Below are 19,179 nucleotides of genomic sequence, written 5' to 3'. Positions count from 1 at the left end.
CATGCACTTCAACTGGCAAGCCTCCAACCAACCGAGCTAGTGGCAGTTCACGAAGAATATAAACATGATGATGTGCAAAATCTCTGTTTTTGGAATATGCTAGAATGAAAAGGTTAAAAGGGAATAAACAGTGGGTGAGAGCTCCCTGCGCTGAATTTTTTTGATAAGGACAAAAGATACCTGATATTGTAATATCATTAAGAAAAAGTTCAAGATAAAGAATAGCAACACATTGCTAGATCTTCAAACGATAAATAAATCCAAAGTACGAACCACAAAAGACAATACCATCTGCAATCTAGATCGAAGTACAAATTGCGACCACATGTGCTAGAGTCTTCAGACACTAACTAGAATCAACTAATTTGTGTACTCCCATGATAAATTTCTCTGTTAATCATTTATTAATAATAATGCTCAGTCATTTATGACTATATTAGATTAAGTGGTAAGGTTTTTATAACAAGTACTACAAAAATCTCAAATATAACAATTATTGCTTCGAAACTAAGAGAGACCCTAATAAGGAAATGGCTTCATTACTCCAAAATAGGTCAAGTCACATAACACTTATATGTCATGCCCATCTTACAAAATTCCAGATCTTCCCTCCCTGAAAAACAAGAGTACCTAAAACTCTTTAGAAGATTCACAAGCCATCCAAAAAGCATAAACCTGTTTGAGGAAAACTATGAGTAAATGAGAACTGTCACATTTGCTATGTTCACTGTTACAATTCTATCCTTTTTAGCCTGTAAAAGAGGATGACTCAAGGTATCGAGTGGTGCTACTCATTGCTAGTCAAGATAAGACGCTTCAAAAAAGTATCAGGATGGATCCATTTCGGCCCCAGAATCATTGGAGAAGGATGCTATTTCAGGTGCTTTCCTCTTGCAAAAAACATCGGTTGACAGCCTAACAAAAAATAGAGAATAAGACAAGACTGCAAAACTAGTAGCTGTGAAACAAAATAAACATTTTTCGAGTGAGATTATGGAACATATACTTTTATGCTTTGGAGAAGAAAATGATGAAGAAGTAACAATAGATGAGAAAAACAGGCACTGCAAGACCGAAGATATGATCTGTTCGTATTGAAGAAACAAAATATATATATATATATATACCAGCAGAGAATGTATATTTCAATTAACTACCAATTTTCATCTATCTGTGACTTGCAAGTGAAAACTTGTAAGCAAATGCAATGAGCCAATGATCCAATGGAAACAAGATTTTTGGGTCTATAAAGTATCCACTCACCCACTTGGTGGGAGGAGAAGAAACATATGATCCTTATCCCAGTACAGTTTATAAAACAATGGACTTGGTTGAAGCTTTTAACTAGACATGTAAATAACATAGAGACTGAGGCTGGTGCACTATCTTGGACAGACCCAAACCCGTTTGGGAACCCAAATGGAGATGAACCGGGTCCAAATCTGGGTTTTTCGGCTAGTTGGATAATTACATATATTTATCTTCTTTATGAACATGCAATCTTTTAATTTCAGAAGTTTAGGTACATAGGATATTTGGTTTCCCAGTTGCTCTTAATTTCGTTAAAGTTTGTTTTCAAGTTTGCCAGTTGGGTTTTCTTCTTTTATATAGCATGTATTAGGATGAAATTTCAGATTGAATAGAATGGAACAGTTGAGTTGTGGTTTGAGTAGCCTGTGTGGTTGTGCATGAATGTTCTTCCTTCCCCCCTCCCCCCCCTTCTTCTTATGTGATTTATTCCTCTCCCTTGCACCTGAGACGCCTCTCAGGTTCCCTTTCTTCCCTAACCGGCTCTCCACCAGAGACTGAAGTCCATCCTCCTTACTAGAATGAGGATAAAAATCCACTTGTGCTCAATCAATAAATAAGGATCAACTCATTTCCATGATAGCATGAGAGTACTAGCTCAAAAGATTCTTTTTTTCCTACTTTCTTCCTTTTGTGTACAAGCTCATAAGAACTTAGGTTACCTAAAGAATGAAGGTCCTGTAATATAATTTTGCCCCAAAGTAATTGGTTTCAAAAGCATCAGCAAGTACTAAATAGACAGCTGCTAGATTCTGTTATGCATAGTTCCTTTTAGTAATGATAATCAATAATTTAGTTAGAGGATACAATAGCCATACCTTTTCTTTACCCCTTAAAAAAAAAGGTACATTTTCATGGATATAGATCTAGTCTATCTATTCAAACAATTATTCTTTGTTAATATATTGTTATCTTTGATAAGTGGGAAACAGCATTGAAGCTGGATTGGTTCAAATTACAATGAAGGCCTTGATACCCCTACATTCACTTGAGAATTTTGCACTTCATAAACTTTCATCTTCTCCTTTTTCATGAGCAACCCCATAGACAGACAACTGAAAAAGTTCTTCTTTGTTCACTAAATCTCGTTATGGAACCTTGCCTCTTCCAGTTTTACAATACATTCAAGTACAAAAAAAGTTCTGATCATAGTTGTAAAGGAGTTTCCTAAGGTTCTAGGTGCCTTGTTGGTGTTGCTTTGCATCCAGGCCCCCTCCAACACCTTGGGTTGCCTAGACACCGTGATAACTATGTTTCTGAGACAGTTCTTTACATGCCTTACTTCTGTGGTCATGAGAGGAACCAGCAGTCCTAAACGATCTACCTTCTAGGCTCTAGCTTTACTCAAAAGAATAGATGAGAGGAATAATTGACATGCTCCAAAATGCTGCACATGTTCAACTACCAGAATTCAAGATATGTAAATATCAGTTTTAGTTAGTAATCTAAAAGCACCTTAGTAAAGGCATATCAATATCATCCATTTGATCTTACTGAACACTATAAATATAAATCACCAAGTATTTTCAGAGTACAAATTCAGAGAGTCTTAGAGATAAAAAGACAGTTTGATTTTCAAACTCATCCTGATTGATAATCTCAGGATAATATAATCATTGTTGAATACTTTTAACTCTGGAGACATTAAACACAAGAATATTCAAATTAAGGACTGAGTCTTACCCCAAGTGCAAGGAAGTGTCTGAATCTCCTTGCTTCTCAACTGCACAATTACAAACCACATTTGAACTTAAAACATCAGGCTTAACAAGAGCATATTTCCTTTCTAGAGGCTGGAATTCAAGAAAAGATGGCATTGGATGCTCAGTTGACGGAGCCAGACTTTTAAGCTCCTCAACCTACAAATTTAAGGCAAATTACATAAATGATAAGATAGCATTTAAGAAAAATTTCTATAAGTAATCATAATGAATATCTGCTTGCCTGCTTGCGTAACGTCTCATTCTCTACCATGACCCGTTGCTCCTATGAAAACCAAAAAAAAAAAATGAATAGTAATAAAAATTTTCAATCTAGCTTATTAATTTAAATATAGAAAGCATGTGCTTGACATCTGACAACTATTAACAGTACAGGTGAAATGACAAGAATCTAATGCAAGTTACACAACCCAACATGACCATTTTTAGCAAACATTGATATGATAAGGTCATACGAAGAAGCTAAGACATCCATTGGTGCGATAAAAAGTGATGGATTGACAAAAGTGTGAGCCATTTATTAAGAGGTCGGGTTAGGGTTGGGATAGCTTGACACTGTTGGTAAATGGCTCAAGTTCGGGTTGAGGGAAATTCAACATGACATGAATCTGACATGACTTGAACACCCAAACCAGATCCTTCGCCACTCCTAACAAAAATATGGCAAGACAAGTTTTAAAGACTTCAGCTACCATACCGTGATTATAGGGATATATCATTGCAAATGAATATGTTGTCTGCCTTCACTTTTGAGTCATAATACCAGTCAAATGCTATCATTTTGGGCTCACAATCATTCCTAAATAGTTCAGCTGATTATTTGGCTTAGTTTTGTAACTGTATAAACATTCTAATTTTGACTCCTGATAAGTCGTACAGAGAGATGTCGACCATCTTATCTCAGGATGCTGGTTGATGTAAATAGTAAATAAAATATCTGCACATAATATGCAATTTCATTTGGAGTTCGGGCCCCAGAATACCAGATTACCCATCCTTGAAAAGAATATCCCTAAATAGCAGCAAGAATAGAAACAAAATCAGCAATCTTGTGCACAGATTCGTGTTTAGATACATCAGGATGGTAAAATACATAATCACCATGAGAAATAGCTCAGACATGAAGATTATTTCTTTGTGCACATTGACCTTAGGAAAAATTTATTTAATTTTCATGGAGTAATTTAGTCAAGCGACCTCCCATAATAGAAACACCAAATTTAATTACTTTTATTATAGAAATTCAACAGTGGACCTTAGACACTCTCCATGAGGCTTAGATATTCTCATTCCACAAAAAAAATATTCTAAATAAGAGTGTTCTCAGAATCTACGATATTAAACAATTTTCTCTCTTATTCTCTGCCCCAGTATCATAACTCTCTAACTAGGCTTAGATATTGTGATAAGAAGATTTGATTAAATTCTCATTCCCAAATCTGACATGAGAATCAGTGTTGTCTTTCTTTTTGCAAATTCTTCAGAAAAAAAGAAAAGAAAGGGAGTGAGAGAGAGGAAGCATACATGATCAAAAATACCAGAACACAATAAAATGCCAAATAAGTATAGTAATATATTGTACCTGTAACCTCGATTTTTCAAGCTGTTCCAACAGTAATTGCTCCTGAAACGTTAGAATTTCAGGAAAGGTCAATGAACCAACATATTAACTGTTGTAATACTGAATCGAAAGGATGAAATAGTTCAGCTTCTAGGGCTTTCAATGAACCTGACCGGCCTGACTTAAACTTCAGCACATAAAGAAAGAACATACATAGAGGCCAGCCTGCCAATCTGCCATACAGTTGGGATTTGTGTTGTTCTTTAAGCCTGTGAACCTACCTCAAGTCCAAGGCCAGGAGTGGCTTTAAGGCCCAGTGCCATGGAACAGATAAAGTAACTCAAGAGAGCTTTACATCAACTAGATGACAAAGATAAAATCCTATAAATGTATTTTAAACAAGTAGGTGAGTTCACTAGTTGTTTTGACTTTCTAATCTAAAGATCCTAGAATATTATTACTAAAAGAAAAAAAAATGCAAATTATACCAATAAAGTATAATCTGAACTAAGTTGACTTGGAAAGGCAATCGCTTGGTGTGATGGTAGTAATAGCTCAGGCTGCTAGCATGAAGATACAGCTTTGCGTCTGAATGCTGCCACTTCATGCTGAAAGTGCTGAAGATTAGGACCGACTCCAGTCCAACCCTCCCAGGAACCTGTGAAAGTGGGACTTGCACTAGATTATGGACCATTAAATGGTCAACTTGGGCCTGGTCCTAAGACCAAGCATGGCCTTGTTGAGTGTGCTTACTGGGCCAAGCTTGGGGTTATTACACTATTCACATACTAGGTTTCAGCCAGAAGCTATAAGCTTCTCTTGGTCCCAGGTCAGGCTTCAGCCTACCCCAGCTTAGCTTATTGACAACCCATTTGATTCTTGCAGATGGAAATGCAGTTTCTTAGAATTTGCAGTACCTTTCTATCCTTCACAGCTAATACCCCTTCACTTAATTGATGCTCCAAGTGCTGCAAATCTTTTAAGCTCAAGCCCTTCAGTTCCTTGCCCATCATCCGCCTATAGAAGATGAATAACAAGAATAATAGGAATCAAAAATATTTTACTATATGCTCCCACATAAAATTAAAGAATAGTACCAGATATAGCTTTAAACCACATACAAGTGTGTCATTCGTAGCTTTGCAATTTCATCTTTCAGAATGTTCACCTCCTTAGATTGTTGCCTCTGCATGCAAGTAGAAAGGGCGGTTAGGAGTTTTAATCCTGTAATAATCAAGAAATTATATACTGTATAATGAGCATTGCAAGCGAAAGGCTGGAACCAGAAGCCTTAAACTTCTCTACTAGTAATTATATTTCATATGAAATATATAACTGCACTGACACAGCCAAGATACCTTAAGAAATCATCACAAGGCAACAAATTACTAAAAAGGCATCAAGATATGTGCTAAAGAGAATTGCACGAAAATAAGTGTATGCCAGAGTCGGCATACAAACAATTGGCAAGAAAATTCATTCCCTGGGATTGAGAGCCTGGAACCAGACAATACAAATTACCCTGATTACAAATTTCTGAAAACAAATAAAATATTCTATCTGAAGAAAATATACAGTCATCTTGGTTTGCATGTGCGAAACTTTTCCCACAAAACTTAGGCACAAGAAAGGTTACATCTAAAAGAGTTTCTGTAACAGTATCAGGTCAACGTATGGGCATTAAGGTATTAAACTCATTTCTCCCCTAATTGCTTTGTTGCCTTCAAAAATACCAAACAACAATTGATGCTGTAGCATCCAGCTGTTCAACCAGAAAAGCAAATGGGTTATCTTCTTTGGTGTAATTGGAATTATTAACTAGGCTATCGGATTATCCTCTTGAATCCTTGGGTTGCCAGAGCGGGTTACATAAGCCACAGGCCACTTGTATAGAGTTGGGTTACTTATTTCCAAGATAATCTGCCAAGACTCAAGTCTCAAGTCAAGAAGCTTGATAACTAACTCTTAATTCAACAGCTTTGACAGGAGTGCTATTCAAGAGTTAGTCTTGTAAGGAAACCCTTCTTCTTGATTCTTTCTTATCTCTTGGTCCTGTTTCTTGAATTTCATAGACTAAAACATAAGCAACACTATTTGGCTAAGCCCTATTTACCCCATTTTGGAACCCTTATGAATCCCAAATCCTGAAAACAGAACTACTCATGTCAATCTGATTAAGCCAAATACAGATATGCCAACAAAGTTGTGTGATTAAAACCATTCCATTTATTGTCACCCAAATATTAATCAGTTTGAATGTGGATGCATTTTGTAATTGATGTGTCCACCAAAGTCAATTTTACTGTTAAATGTTATTTATTATCATGATAGAGTTTGAGCAGTGGATTGTCCTCAGGTTTATACATTAAATCGTTCACAACAGGGGACAGAATGGGGCATTTTGTTCACATGGTTGTTGAAATTTGTGTGTTGTCTAGATTGGTGATTCCCAACACAAGTGTGAGCATAATATTTGTGTATTGAACTGAATCATTTGAGAATACTTGAAAGGAATATCGTCAGTTGTATACAGAATAAGATTCTCAATAGTAAATTGCGATTGGTCCCAATACCTGAGAGGTACTTATTGTTACAATTATGTATTATGGGTTTTGTTGTACTAACGATTGATACCTCTATGGCTATATATTAGTGCACTGGAATCATGGCATCTACAAATGAACAAAAAAGATGCTCAATAAGAAATCCGCTTTCCGTACACAGAAGACTATAAAGAGAGAGACTATCTGTTCATGATTGGACTCAAATTCCAGGCCCATGGCATGATTTGTAAATACTCTACAAAATGATTTAAAATATTTATATTTATGAATAACTATTTCTAAAAGTTTTTAGAAACTGTTTTTATGTCTAATCAGTGGTTCAGTATATGTTTTGACAGACTAGGGTGGTGATTGGTGACAGTAATTATTTCCATGCCCACAAATCCGTTATGTAATATAGTAAAGTAGGGGGACTTAACAGTAATAAAACTATTTCTTTGGGGCTTAAGTGTTATATCTACTTTTATGTGTGCTTGTGTGTCATATCTTTATTTAATAGAAACATTGTCATACAGGAAAACCTAGGTGGAGTTACCCAATGAGATCCCATCTCTTGATAAGTTTAGCAACACAGGAGGACTCTATCAGAATAAATATTATAAAACAGCATGCAAAGGGAAGACCGCACAAAAGAGAATTCCAATCTCTCGCTCTCTCTCTCTCTCTCTCTACTGTGTTTGTTCTCCTCTCCTGATTCAGAGCTAGTGTTGCTGCTACTGCTGATTTCTTCCCTGTGGTATGCTGTTTTGATCAAGAACTGCATCCCCTAGGAGAGATGCATTTGTGAATTGTGGACCATCAAGAAACCCTAAGCCTTCCCTAAGGATTAATTAATTAAATATGCTACTGCTACACGAATCACAATCATGAATAAAATTTTCAAAATGCTATATTTTACAACATACATGCATATTAGTTGGATCAATATGCAATCTGCACATTTGATTATATTACTGGAAATACTTTAGTACGAGACATGTATCCTTCTATGATCTAACAAAAAGACCTATATAGGAGACTTGCTGTGTATTCCATAAAACAAACATATAATTTGTAGGGTTTTATATAATAATTTTAGAAATTATATATGAAATAGGGATTCCATTTAGTTGGGAAAAGGCTCAGCTCAATTGAGTGTATAATCAGTAGGAATTACTTTTTTTTTTTAACATCACAACTAAAGGGCGTACCCAGTGCACGAGGCTCTAGCCTCTGCGGGGTTTGGGAAGGGTCATAATGTACGCAACCTTACCCCTGCTTTCGCAAAGAGGCTGTTTCCAGACTCGAACCCATGACCACTTGGTCACCATGGAGCAGCCTTTCCGTTGCACCAAGGTCCGCAACTAAGGACTTATTAAAAATAAATAACTAATGAAATAAAGAAAAATCTTGGGCCACTTTGTAATCAAATATAATGATCTGAAACGGGGAGAAAAAACAGATTTTATGGGTACAGTAAGTCACTACCTCTGCCTCATATTGAACCATAGAAGTTTCAGAACGATCTAGGCACTTGTTGTATCTCGACAGTGTCCGCTTCATGCTTCACAAAGAACAGAAGAATCAACGTAAGTCAGTTCCACCATAATTTCTATTCCAGTCCTTACTCCTTAGAATCCAACAGCCATGCATGTGAACAGATTTCATCAAATTCCATCACAATTACAGAAAGTGAAAAATAGTGTAACATTACGTCTCATAATGATCCGATAAAATATGAAACTTGAAATAAGTTTATTACAAAATTAAAGGCCACATATTTTGAGCAATTAACACTGTAAGAAACTATGCAATTTGAACTCACAAAGGAACACTCCAAAGCAGCAACAAGCTCATCAGGAATGAAGGCAGTGAGAACTCCAACTCATTATGATCAGAGTAAGAAATAACCCTAATCCATTCCAACCAACTACAGTATTCAGAATGTTTGTAGAGGGAAATGTGGTTAGTTGAAAGCAATTCAATCCTAAGTCGAGAGACGCTTTGCGCCGAACAGTCCAAAAACAACTCCCACAGATTTCCTTAAGCTGAATGAAGGCACTGAAATATGACATATAGGGGGAAGATATCTAACTTCTTGATAACTAGCAAACTCTATCCACTGGCTATACTTTTCCAAAGGGTTAGATTATAGATGAAACTAAAGCAAGTATGAAACATCTTAAAATGCATCTTTTTTCAAATACTAGAATACGAGAAGCTTTGCCAAAAGCCAACCCATCAACATTGAACTGCATATAGGATGGACAAGTACCAGAGTTCCCTAAATGAAAATCCTTAAGACAGAAATTTGAAAAGAGATAAAAGATGAGTAATTTGGCATCATTAAGTATCTACGTTTACTCACAAGTCACAATGGATGCAACAGATGTCCTACTAGAAAATAAATAAGCATACAGCACAATGGAAAAGGCAAGAATGTTGAAGGCATGATGCACAATTATTAGAGGCTCAGATAACATGAGTTTTTTATTAGCCTCTGCATCCAGTATGTTATGAAAAGTGTGAGGAAGCATATTTATTCCAACCCCCCCCCCCCCCCCAAAAAAAAAAAGAGCAAGCATTATCATCTTCTTCTTACTGAAACTTGAAGATGAATGATGATCTAACCTCAAACACAGCATTCAATATGGGAGATAAGAAGGGAAATAGTGATAGCCATAAATACAAGCAGTGATCCGTAGGCCTGATATCGAATTCAAGGGGTAGTAAAAACTTTTCCAAAGAGCTTAACACTTATTAAAGTAATCAGTGACCTGTGTGCCTGATCTTGACTTCAAGGGGAAATTTTTTCAGTGCACTTAGTTGAAATTTAAAAGGTTATCAGGCATCTGGAAAATGGTCGTCAGTAGACAAGTAAAATGAGGTGAACATAGCATGTATGATCAGGGTCAATAGGAGCAAGGACACGGCTTTATAAGACCACTTACTGGGTATGCCTCCCTCTTTTTCCTTCTATACCATCACAAACTTACCCCCATTTTATCAGACATTTGGAAAATGGTACAGCTGTTACATAACAAAATAAGTGCAACATAGCTCATATGATCAGGATCAATAGCAGTAACAATCCACAACTTTAGAATACTGATTGGGAATCCCTCCCCCCTTCTCCTTCTCTACCAGAGCGAAACTGGCCCTCTTTCCTTCCTTTTTTTCTCTTTTTTCTTCTTGTGGGTCTTTATCACTGTTAAAGGAAAGGATGCTCCATGGCTATTGATCCAACATCATATTCTATTGAAAATTATAGAAATCATCAACAAAATGCAACCAAAGAAGGATCACCACAAATCATATATGCAATTATATTTTGGTAAAAACACCAAAAGATTAAAACAAAAGAAAAATGTTATCAGAGAACATTAATATGTAATATGAAAATTATCCACATGTATGAACATCAATTGAGGTGATCAATCAAACAGAAAAGTCTCCAAGAAGAACAAAACTATAATTGCGTTGTTGAGATTTAAGAAGATGTGAAATTATGAATCAATCCAGAGCATGCTAACATCTTACATGTAAAAATCATGCTCAAAATAGCGCCAAATATTTTTGTCATCGAGTAAACAAAATGGCTGCTGTCTTATGAAGTAAGCAATCCAGACATGGTGGCCTGTGTAACGAAGAAGACTATATTTTCTGAAATTTGGCTATGCTAAACACTGGACCAAATTCACACATACATGTCTTTCTTACCTGATAGAGACAAAGGGATTTTCCCCCATATCTAATAGTATTTTTCTGACAAGTAAAATTATAATATAGTCTTTCACAATAAAATAACCTATTCAAAAAATAAGTTTATGTTACATATCAAATTATATGTTTTGAAAACTTGCTCTTTGTAAACTGAATCAAAAAATATTGCTCTTTGTTACATATTTTTTGATATGTAACATAAACTTGCTCTTTGTAAACTGAATCAACTCTTAAATGGCTAAACCCACCACTTTAGAGGACAATCTCAAATTTCTCACTCGGATATGCCCAAAGATGATAAAATAGTTAGATAAACAAGAAATGTCTTCATCAAAACCAGAAACACATACACAAAGGAAACCATGATTAAACAATCTTTCCTTCGCTTGGTTCTCTACGAAGTACCCAACCAACAGTTTATCAAGAGCGAAGTTCATGTCACATCATCATATCACCACCATTCTAAATTGCACTTAAAAAGAGAGGGAGAAAGAAAAAAAAAAAAAAAAACCGATTACGAAAAATTGAATAGGAACAGAGTATCAATATAGCAATGCAAACTGGGGAACATGCATGCATACAGAAAAGCATTCTCTCAATTCATCGCAAGCTGGCGTACTCGATTCAACTATTCGATCAATTGACGCAAACATATGCCCAGAAAAACAAAACTATTACCAGATCAAACAAAAGCAGACCCACAACAGGGGATGAGAAAAGATTGATACCCAGAACTAGAGAATTCAAAAAGCTTCCCCGTACTGGAGAAAATGATAACGGCAACCTCTGCATCACATAAAACCGACAATTCCTGTGCCTTCTTTAGCAAACCCGCACGACGCTTGGAGAAGGTGACCTGCCTGCTAGTGGCGTTCTCGATTCTCTTGATCTCAATCTTCCCTCTACCCATTTCCGTCTATCACTCGTCTCCTTCTCACCATCCACCAACAAGCCCAACTCAACTGATAGAGATATCAAAATCTCTCTCTCTCTCTCTTTCTCTCTCTCTCTACTTGAGTTCTTCTGGCAATAAAGAAGTAAAAGGGGATACCAAATATAGAGGAAAGGAAGATGGGCGAAAAAACGTTTGCCCAGAATGGAAAAAATCCTGGAAACGGCAAGCTTGCATGACCATTGTCTCGAATGCAGTAATGGGTGGGAGTTTTTTGCCACATTTAGATCATTTACTATCTTCGTTTCAATTTGGAGGTTGATGGGTCTCACCTTCCCCATGTTTAGTAAATCTCAGCAGTAGCGCTCTCTCTCTCCCTTAAATTGAATTTAAGAGAGAGATAAAGAGATGCCGTGTGCAGTTAGAATCTTAGAATGATTTGCTGTTTTGGAGGGAAGAGAAGACCCTTTCGACGCACCGACTTTTTCCTATTTTTTGTTAAATCTTTTTTATTTTATTGATATAAATAGCTGCGTTTGCTTTCTTTTTCTTTCCTATTTACTATTTATTATTTCTAAATTAATGAATCCGACGAACGTTACCACTCTTTCTCTTATACCATTTACTACTTTTGGCCATTTTCTTTGAATTCCTTCTACCTCCAAATAGAAAAGTTTCATTTCTCAACAATTGTGGACTTCTTTAAGTAAGGGCTGATGCTTCTGACACTTGGCGGTTTTGCCTGGGTGGGACCCACCATTTGTAATGGAACTTTTTAACGCCATTTGAAAATAGCATTTTTTTTTCTTCCCATTTTTAGGGGCAGTTTAATGTTGATCTTAAATGACTAAAAGGTTTTTAGCATCTATTCTTTCCAAAACCTACTATTATTAATTTTTGGGGGGGGGGTGTTTGGGAAGGAAGAATATCGCTCCTGGGAGGGATCTTTATCCTCTCAATTACATTGTCCGTACTTGACATCAAGTACATCTAACAGAGGAGGTAGAAATGACTATCCTACCCCCTGCTCGAACACACTGCCCGAGGTGAGGTCCACCTCCTTCTATTAGATGTACTTGACATCAAGTACAGGCAGTGTAATTGAGAGGATAAAAATTCTCTAGGGAGTGCTCAGGGGCATTCAACAGCTGGGATGTGCCAAACATTTCGATGGTTGATTGGGGTGCATCAGGATGTGTGCAGCACAACCCAACCATTGGATGCCCCCTAGGCACTCTCTGGGCGTCGGGCCTCCTTGACAGGAGCTGGATCTAGGGAGAGAAGGTTCTACTCGATGACAGAACACCAATGGTGGTGCAAATAATGGTATCATTCATAAAAACAAAAAAAAAGGTTTGTACCCACTGCACAAGGCTCCCATGTTTAGTAGGGTCTGGGGAGGATCAGTTGTTTTCCAGGACTTGAACCGGTGACCAAGCGTTCAGCAAGTGAGCATTTGAGCAAATAATGGTATCATTCATATGGAACCTATATGGGTCAAAACAAGAGAAAGAACGTCAGAGTAGGGCCAAGGTTATCAACGGTCCCAGTTGATTTCAATCGAGCATAATAGGTCTCCACCAATTTAAAGCCCTACACCGTTACACACTATTTGGTTAATTGGGTCTCATACGCCAGGGCATGAACATGCTTCTATTCGATTGGCCCATAAACCGGCTAAAAGGCATTAAACGGCCTGATCAAACTCTAAACAATCAGTTAACGATCGATTAATGATGAAGATTGATCACGATCAAGCACCCGTCAACCTACAACCAAACATTGTTATCGACCCTTTCAATAATAGGGCTGGCCGGCTAGGCCCGACACTGAACCATTTACTAACCAATTGGCCCATTGTCAGGCTTGATTGGGCATACTAGTGAGACCGAACATTTTTTTTTTTTTTTTTGATGAAAAGAAAAAACCACTAACAAAACAAAAACCACTAAACACCAGAACCCATACAAGCTTGTCGGGCTAAGTTAGTTACAACTACCCTGCTAAAGTTACAAGTGGTAGGAGAAAAAGAAATAACCCGAGTTAGATCCGAAAATATTAACAACTGAGGCACTAAGTGCCAAGGCCAAGTGCAAGTGGATGGAGATGGAAGGGTTGTAGCGATCCAAGAAGTATCAGCACACAAAATTTCCTTTATCTGCAACCCTATGCACGCAGCACGAGTAAGACCTTGTTGGATAGCCATAACATAAGTATCTATTTGTGTTGTACAAAGCAGGTTCCCTGCATAAAAAAACCAAAACCTGTCCTGAACCAAAATAAGATACGCCCAGCCTGCTCAGTTCAGTTCTCGTGAACTGAATCCTGCACAGATCAGAACATGACAGTCAGAATAAGGCAAATCAAAGCAAGGAACAGGTAAGGATACATGCATATCAATGATATTGTCAGAATGTGAATAAGTGGGGTGGGTGGCATGGATGTGTAAGTCCACCATCCATTGTGAGACCGTTTGTAAAATCTTTGTGGGATCAGGTTGAATTGACTGTAAAATGAATTTGTTTCAAGAAGACCAAATAAAATAACAAGAAATGATAAAAACACTAAAGAACCATTGTGACAACAACTTGCCAGAGCGGAATTGAAAGTAAAAGAACTGACAGCACTGGAGGATATTCTGAAAAGCCAATGATTCAATTCTAAGGCCCAAGGGTCCAGCAGCCCACAGACGTTTGACCCACAAACAAGACAGAAAAAGGTGCCATATGGATTCAACCCCAGTTCCACACAAAGCACATGTGGAGTCAATTTGGCACCATTTGGAAATCAAATCTTTAATGGGCAGTCCTGCATTAAGCAAACGCCAAAAGAAAGCTTTAAACTTACGATGGATCTGTAATTTCCAAAAAAAATTCCACCACAAAGATGCATTCCCAGACGCCGCAGTGGAACAGGCGGTCGGCTGCTTAACCACAAGCTTAGTAGTAAAACTTCCTGTGGAGGACTGCACACAATACCAATGATCACTGGAATTAGAACAAGAAATTGGCTGAATAAGAGTTACAAAATGTAAGGGCAGATATTGATTGAGAAGCCCAAGATTCCAAGCAGGGCCATTGTTAAAGTGACCAACTATTAATAATTTAGTATTAGTTGAAATAGAATGGGGAACAGAAGATGCAAGATTCGCCGAAATTGAAGGAATCCATTTGTCATACCAGAACGAAGTTGTACGACCATCCCCGATTCGTCGACAGAGCATCTTCTGGAGAATAGGAGTTACCTTTGTGATACTATTCCAGGACCACGAACCCTTTTTGGTGGCAGTTCTAGGGTCAAAAAAACTTGTTTTAGGGAAATATTTGGCCTTTAAAACCCTGGCCCATAGTGTAGAGGTTTCATTCAGCAGTCTCCAGCCCAGCTTGGATAGCAAAGCTAGATTGTGGTGATCAGCTTTCCGAAAATCCAACCCTCTAGAAGCTTTAGGGCGACACATCTTATCCCAGGAGATGAGAGAAGGTTTCTTCTTAGGCCCACTATTCCCTAACCAAAATTGAAGACAGATGGAATCAATTTTTCGGCAAATGTGCAGAGGAAATCGGAAACATTGCATCAAATAAGCCGGTGTTGAGGCCAGGACCGACTTAATAAGAACCTCTCGTCCAACAAAGGATAAGGACTTAGACTTCCAGAGAGAAAGCTTACCTTGAATTCGCGCTACCAATCCCTCTAACTTAGTCCTCTTGGATCTTCTATGGAAAAGACTAGAGCCAAGGTAAACATACTTATTATGCATTTCCTTAATACCCAAAACCGATGACAGAGCGGCCCTAGAAGAAACCGACACATTCCGACTAAAATGTAAACCACTCTTAGAATAATTAATTTCTTGGCCAGACAAGTCCGCAAAAAGGTCCAACACCGCCCTAATCGAAAGTAAGTCTTCCTGGGTTGCGCGACAAAAAATAAAGATATCGTCAGCGAACAGAAGATGGGAAATCTCAGGGCCAGATTTTGAAATCTTGACACCACGAAAAGCATCAAGGTCTCTGTAAACAGAGAGTAAGCGGGACAGGACCTCCATAGTTAAAATAAAAAGAAACGGGCTCAGGGGGCAGCCTTGACGAAGTCCCCTAGAAGCCGAAAAAAACTCAAAAGGACTACCGTTTAATTTAATAGAGAACGAAGGGTTATAAATCAAAGAAGAAACAAGCTGAATCCAATGGTCATTGAAACCCAAGAAGCCGAAGAGGGACGTGAGCAGAGACCACTCAACCCTGTTATACGCTTTAGACATGTCAATTTTAATAGCAACAAAACCCACTTTGCTTTTAGTATGCTTAAAGAAATGAAAAATCTCCTGAGCTAAAACAATATTATCCACAATTTGTCTTCCAGGAATAAATGCAGCCTAAAAAGGAGAAATAATAGATTGAAGACAAGGCTTAAGTCTATAAGCGAGAAGTTTAGATTAAATTTTATAGGATACATTGCAGAGACTAATAGGTCTAAAATCCACAACTCTACAAGCTTTATCCATTTTAGGAATAAGGCAAAGTAGAGTATGATTAAGGCCAGCTAGAATAGTTCTTGACTTGAAAAAAGTTAGGACCAAATTAAAAATATCAGGATGAATCAAATCCCAGTAAGTCTGAAAAAAACCCGCATTAAAATCATCCATACCTAGCACTTTTAGAGGTCCAAAAGAAAACACAACCTGTCGTACTTCATCCAGAGTTAGGTCGGCACATAGAAAATTGGATTCCCCCGATAGGAAAACAAGAGGAAACAGGCTTTCCACAAAGGTTGCATCCAATGGTTTGGTCGTAGTGAACAAATCCTTAAGATGCTAGGCAAAAATATGGGCAACCTGCTTGGGATCCTCATGAAAGACACCGTTATCATCCAAAATAGAAATAGAATTGTGCCTATGAAGATTAGATCGAGCCACAGAATGATAGAAACGGGTATTACGATCACCATCTTTTATATAGAAATGTCTACATTTTTGTAACCAAAACAGTTCCTCAGCCTCAAAAATCCATCTTAACTTCTGAGACATCCTATTGAGGAGCAAAGGATCAGGGCCAGAGAGATCGGACTGGGTTAAATGGTCATTAAAAAATTTATTCTTTAGGCCATCAATATGACCGAACACTTCCCTATTCCAACGTTTAAGTTTGGTGGAAAATGAGGCAAGTTTACAAGGTAAGGAGGATCCAGGAGTAACCTTCCACTCCAAAGAACAGAAAGCAGAAAAATCAGGGTGCGTGGTCCAGGCTTCAAGGAAATGGAATAATTTTTTATAAGACGGGCGAGCAGCCGTAGTTCTCAAGCAAATAGGATTATGGTCAGACCCAACCGCCGACAATTTGAAGTTTGAGGTTAAAGGAAAAAGGTCGAGCCATGAAGGGGAAGCAAAAACCCGGTCCAGGCATTCTTTAATAAGGGTTGGTGGTTTTTGCTTGTTGGACCAAGTGAACCGGGACCCAGATAACACCACCTCTTCCAATTCCAAATCATTAAGTAACTCGGACAGGGTCGAAGCCGAGCTGGACCCAGAAAAAGGTAATCCACCCATTTTGTCGGCAGGGCAAAAAACTTCATTGAAGTCTCCAATCACACAGAAGGCCTCAGTCAAAGAGGAGAGAAAATGTCCCAATGTGCCCCAGAAGTGAATCCTTTCAATAGCCTTAGGGGGGGCGTAAAGACAGATCACCCAGAAGGAGACAGACAGTTTATCTATCACCTTCACAGCAATCAAGTGCTCAAAGCAAACATATTGGACCACCTTAACAGCAGCCTGAGCAAAGACCCACAAACCTCCTTTTTTCCCAGAACTATTAATAAAGTTAATGGACTGAAACGAGGCAAATGGAGACAAATGGCGTATACTAGCATGATTAGAACACTTGGTTTCACAGCGGAAAACAATATCAGGCTTACATTTAGAAAAGTGAAAAGTTAAACATTTTCGAGTAAACCTATTCATACAACCACGTGTATTCCAAGCAAATATCAACATAGTAAAAATAAAGAAAACAAGCAATGACAGGAAGGTGGACATACAAAAGCAGAAATATCTGCACGGAACAAAGGAGCAATGAGAAGCACGAAAATTCAGAGTCCAAGTAAAGTAACACCAAGCCAACAAATAGACAAGGAACACACAATAAATGTCGAATAAATAATTAATCAGTAAAGGAAGGCTTACAACATTTGGTGCCTCTGGATCAGATGTGGGAATAAAGCATGACCTGTGGCAAGAATAATATCTGTATCAGCCGCCACCCCTGTAGCAGAAACCCCACTCCTAATCTCACCCAACCAATTGTGAACCATCGAAAGAAGGAACATCGGATCAGCAGAGGAGGATAAAGCACGAAAAAGGTAAGCTCGGACTTCAGAGTACTCAGGAAACACCAGCTGTTTAGATTGCAAAGGAGAAAATTTATATTTCTTAAGCAAGGGAGAACTCACAGAACTGCCTTCATAGATCTGTGACTGGTCGACAGGTTGGACCGTAGCAAGAGGAGCAGACTGGATAATGAAGTGAGGGTCCAAGTCTAAGGGAGACAAGGAATAATCAACAGGAAGCAGCGGATCAGGTTTGTCGGCAGACATCGATGGGGGTAGTCCAGCCGGGACCAAAATACCACCTTCATTAGCATCCATCAACAGAGAAGTCACAAATGTATCAAAAGGAAGAGAATCATCATCATGAATAGATGCATCAGGTTGGGGCAGCACGAACAGAGACAGTTGAAGATCATTATCAAAATAGCCAGCGTTAAGACCCAGACCCGTATCATCCAACTCCGAAAGCTCCCAGTCCATATCCGCTGTTACCAAACCAGAAGCCGCATCCCATGCAACTCCTTCATTAGAGACTTCAGTTATAATGGGTTCTGAGAGCACCACATCTTGAGCCAACGGTGCCCAAGACACCACGGGTTCTGACAAAGGGGAATGAAATCCCTCAAGACCTGTGAAGTTGAACTTCAAGGGGCGTGTCAGAGCATGTTCAAAGCGGTTCTCAGAAGTAGAAGGGGCCAAGCATACCTCAGCAGTATGAGACACACACCCTCAAATTACACATAACTGAAGAGCTTCATAACGTAGCTCCACCGAAAGCAAGTCCCCCCTCTCACTTCGAATTTTAGAGTGAAAACACATAGGCCGTTTCCATTTAATTAAAGCCTTAACCTGAGCAACGGTCAAAGGCAGCCCAACATCATGGTGAAGATACATCTCAACCATTTTTCCCACACACGAAACCGATTGCTTGAGGGCCTCCGGCGATGAAGCTCCAACTGGCACTGGACTGACTTGGATCCAAACAGGGATCAACTCACGTTCAGAATTAAAGATGGGATCATTCAAAGAATGACGAACCAGATGTACCAAATAGTGTTCGCACCACCAAGGATAAAGAGAGAGCAGACATTCCCGTGATGTATGGTTCGCAAC

At 38.3% G+C, this 19,179-nt stretch overlaps 1 protein-coding gene across 1 annotated transcript; it reads right to left on the bottom strand.

Moving 5' to 3' along the window:
• Positions 1 to 518: 518 nt before the first annotated feature.
• Positions 519 to 12,099, bottom strand: LOC122670631 (agamous-like MADS-box protein AGL15). The gene is made up of 8 exons (XM_043867575.1): positions 11,585 to 12,099; positions 8,622 to 8,697; positions 5,712 to 5,776; positions 5,508 to 5,607; positions 4,612 to 4,653; positions 3,253 to 3,294; positions 2,992 to 3,167; positions 519 to 915 (listed from the first exon to the last, which is right to left on the bottom strand). Exons 1-8 carry the CDS (start codon positions 11,764 to 11,766, stop codon positions 828 to 830), a joined length of 771 nt encoding a protein of 256 aa, XP_043723510.1. The 5' UTR covers positions 11,767 to 12,099; the 3' UTR covers positions 519 to 827.
• Positions 12,100 to 19,179: the final 7,080 nt, after the last annotated feature.

The sequence above is a fragment of the Telopea speciosissima genome, chromosome 8 (genome assembly GCF_018873765.1).
Source record: "Telopea speciosissima isolate NSW1024214 ecotype Mountain lineage chromosome 8, Tspe_v1, whole genome shotgun sequence".
NCBI lineage: Eukaryota > Viridiplantae > Streptophyta > Magnoliopsida > Proteales > Proteaceae > Telopea > Telopea speciosissima.
The sequence above is the reverse complement of the archived record's forward strand: the minus strand, read 5'-3'. Positions and strand labels throughout refer to the sequence as shown.

Coding starts and splice junctions, on each gene's coding strand:
- LOC122670631 (XM_043867575.1), bottom strand. CDS start 11,766: ATGGGTAGAGGGAAGATTGAGATCAAGAGAATCGAGAACGCCACTAGC. Junction 8,698..11,584: donor TTTGAATTCTCTAGTTCTGG/GTATCAATCTTT, acceptor TTCTTTGTGAAG/CATGAAGCGGACACTGTCGA. Junction 5,608..5,711: donor AAGCTACGAATGACACACTT/GTATGTGGTTTA, acceptor CATCTTCTATAG/GCGGATGATGGGCAAGGAAC.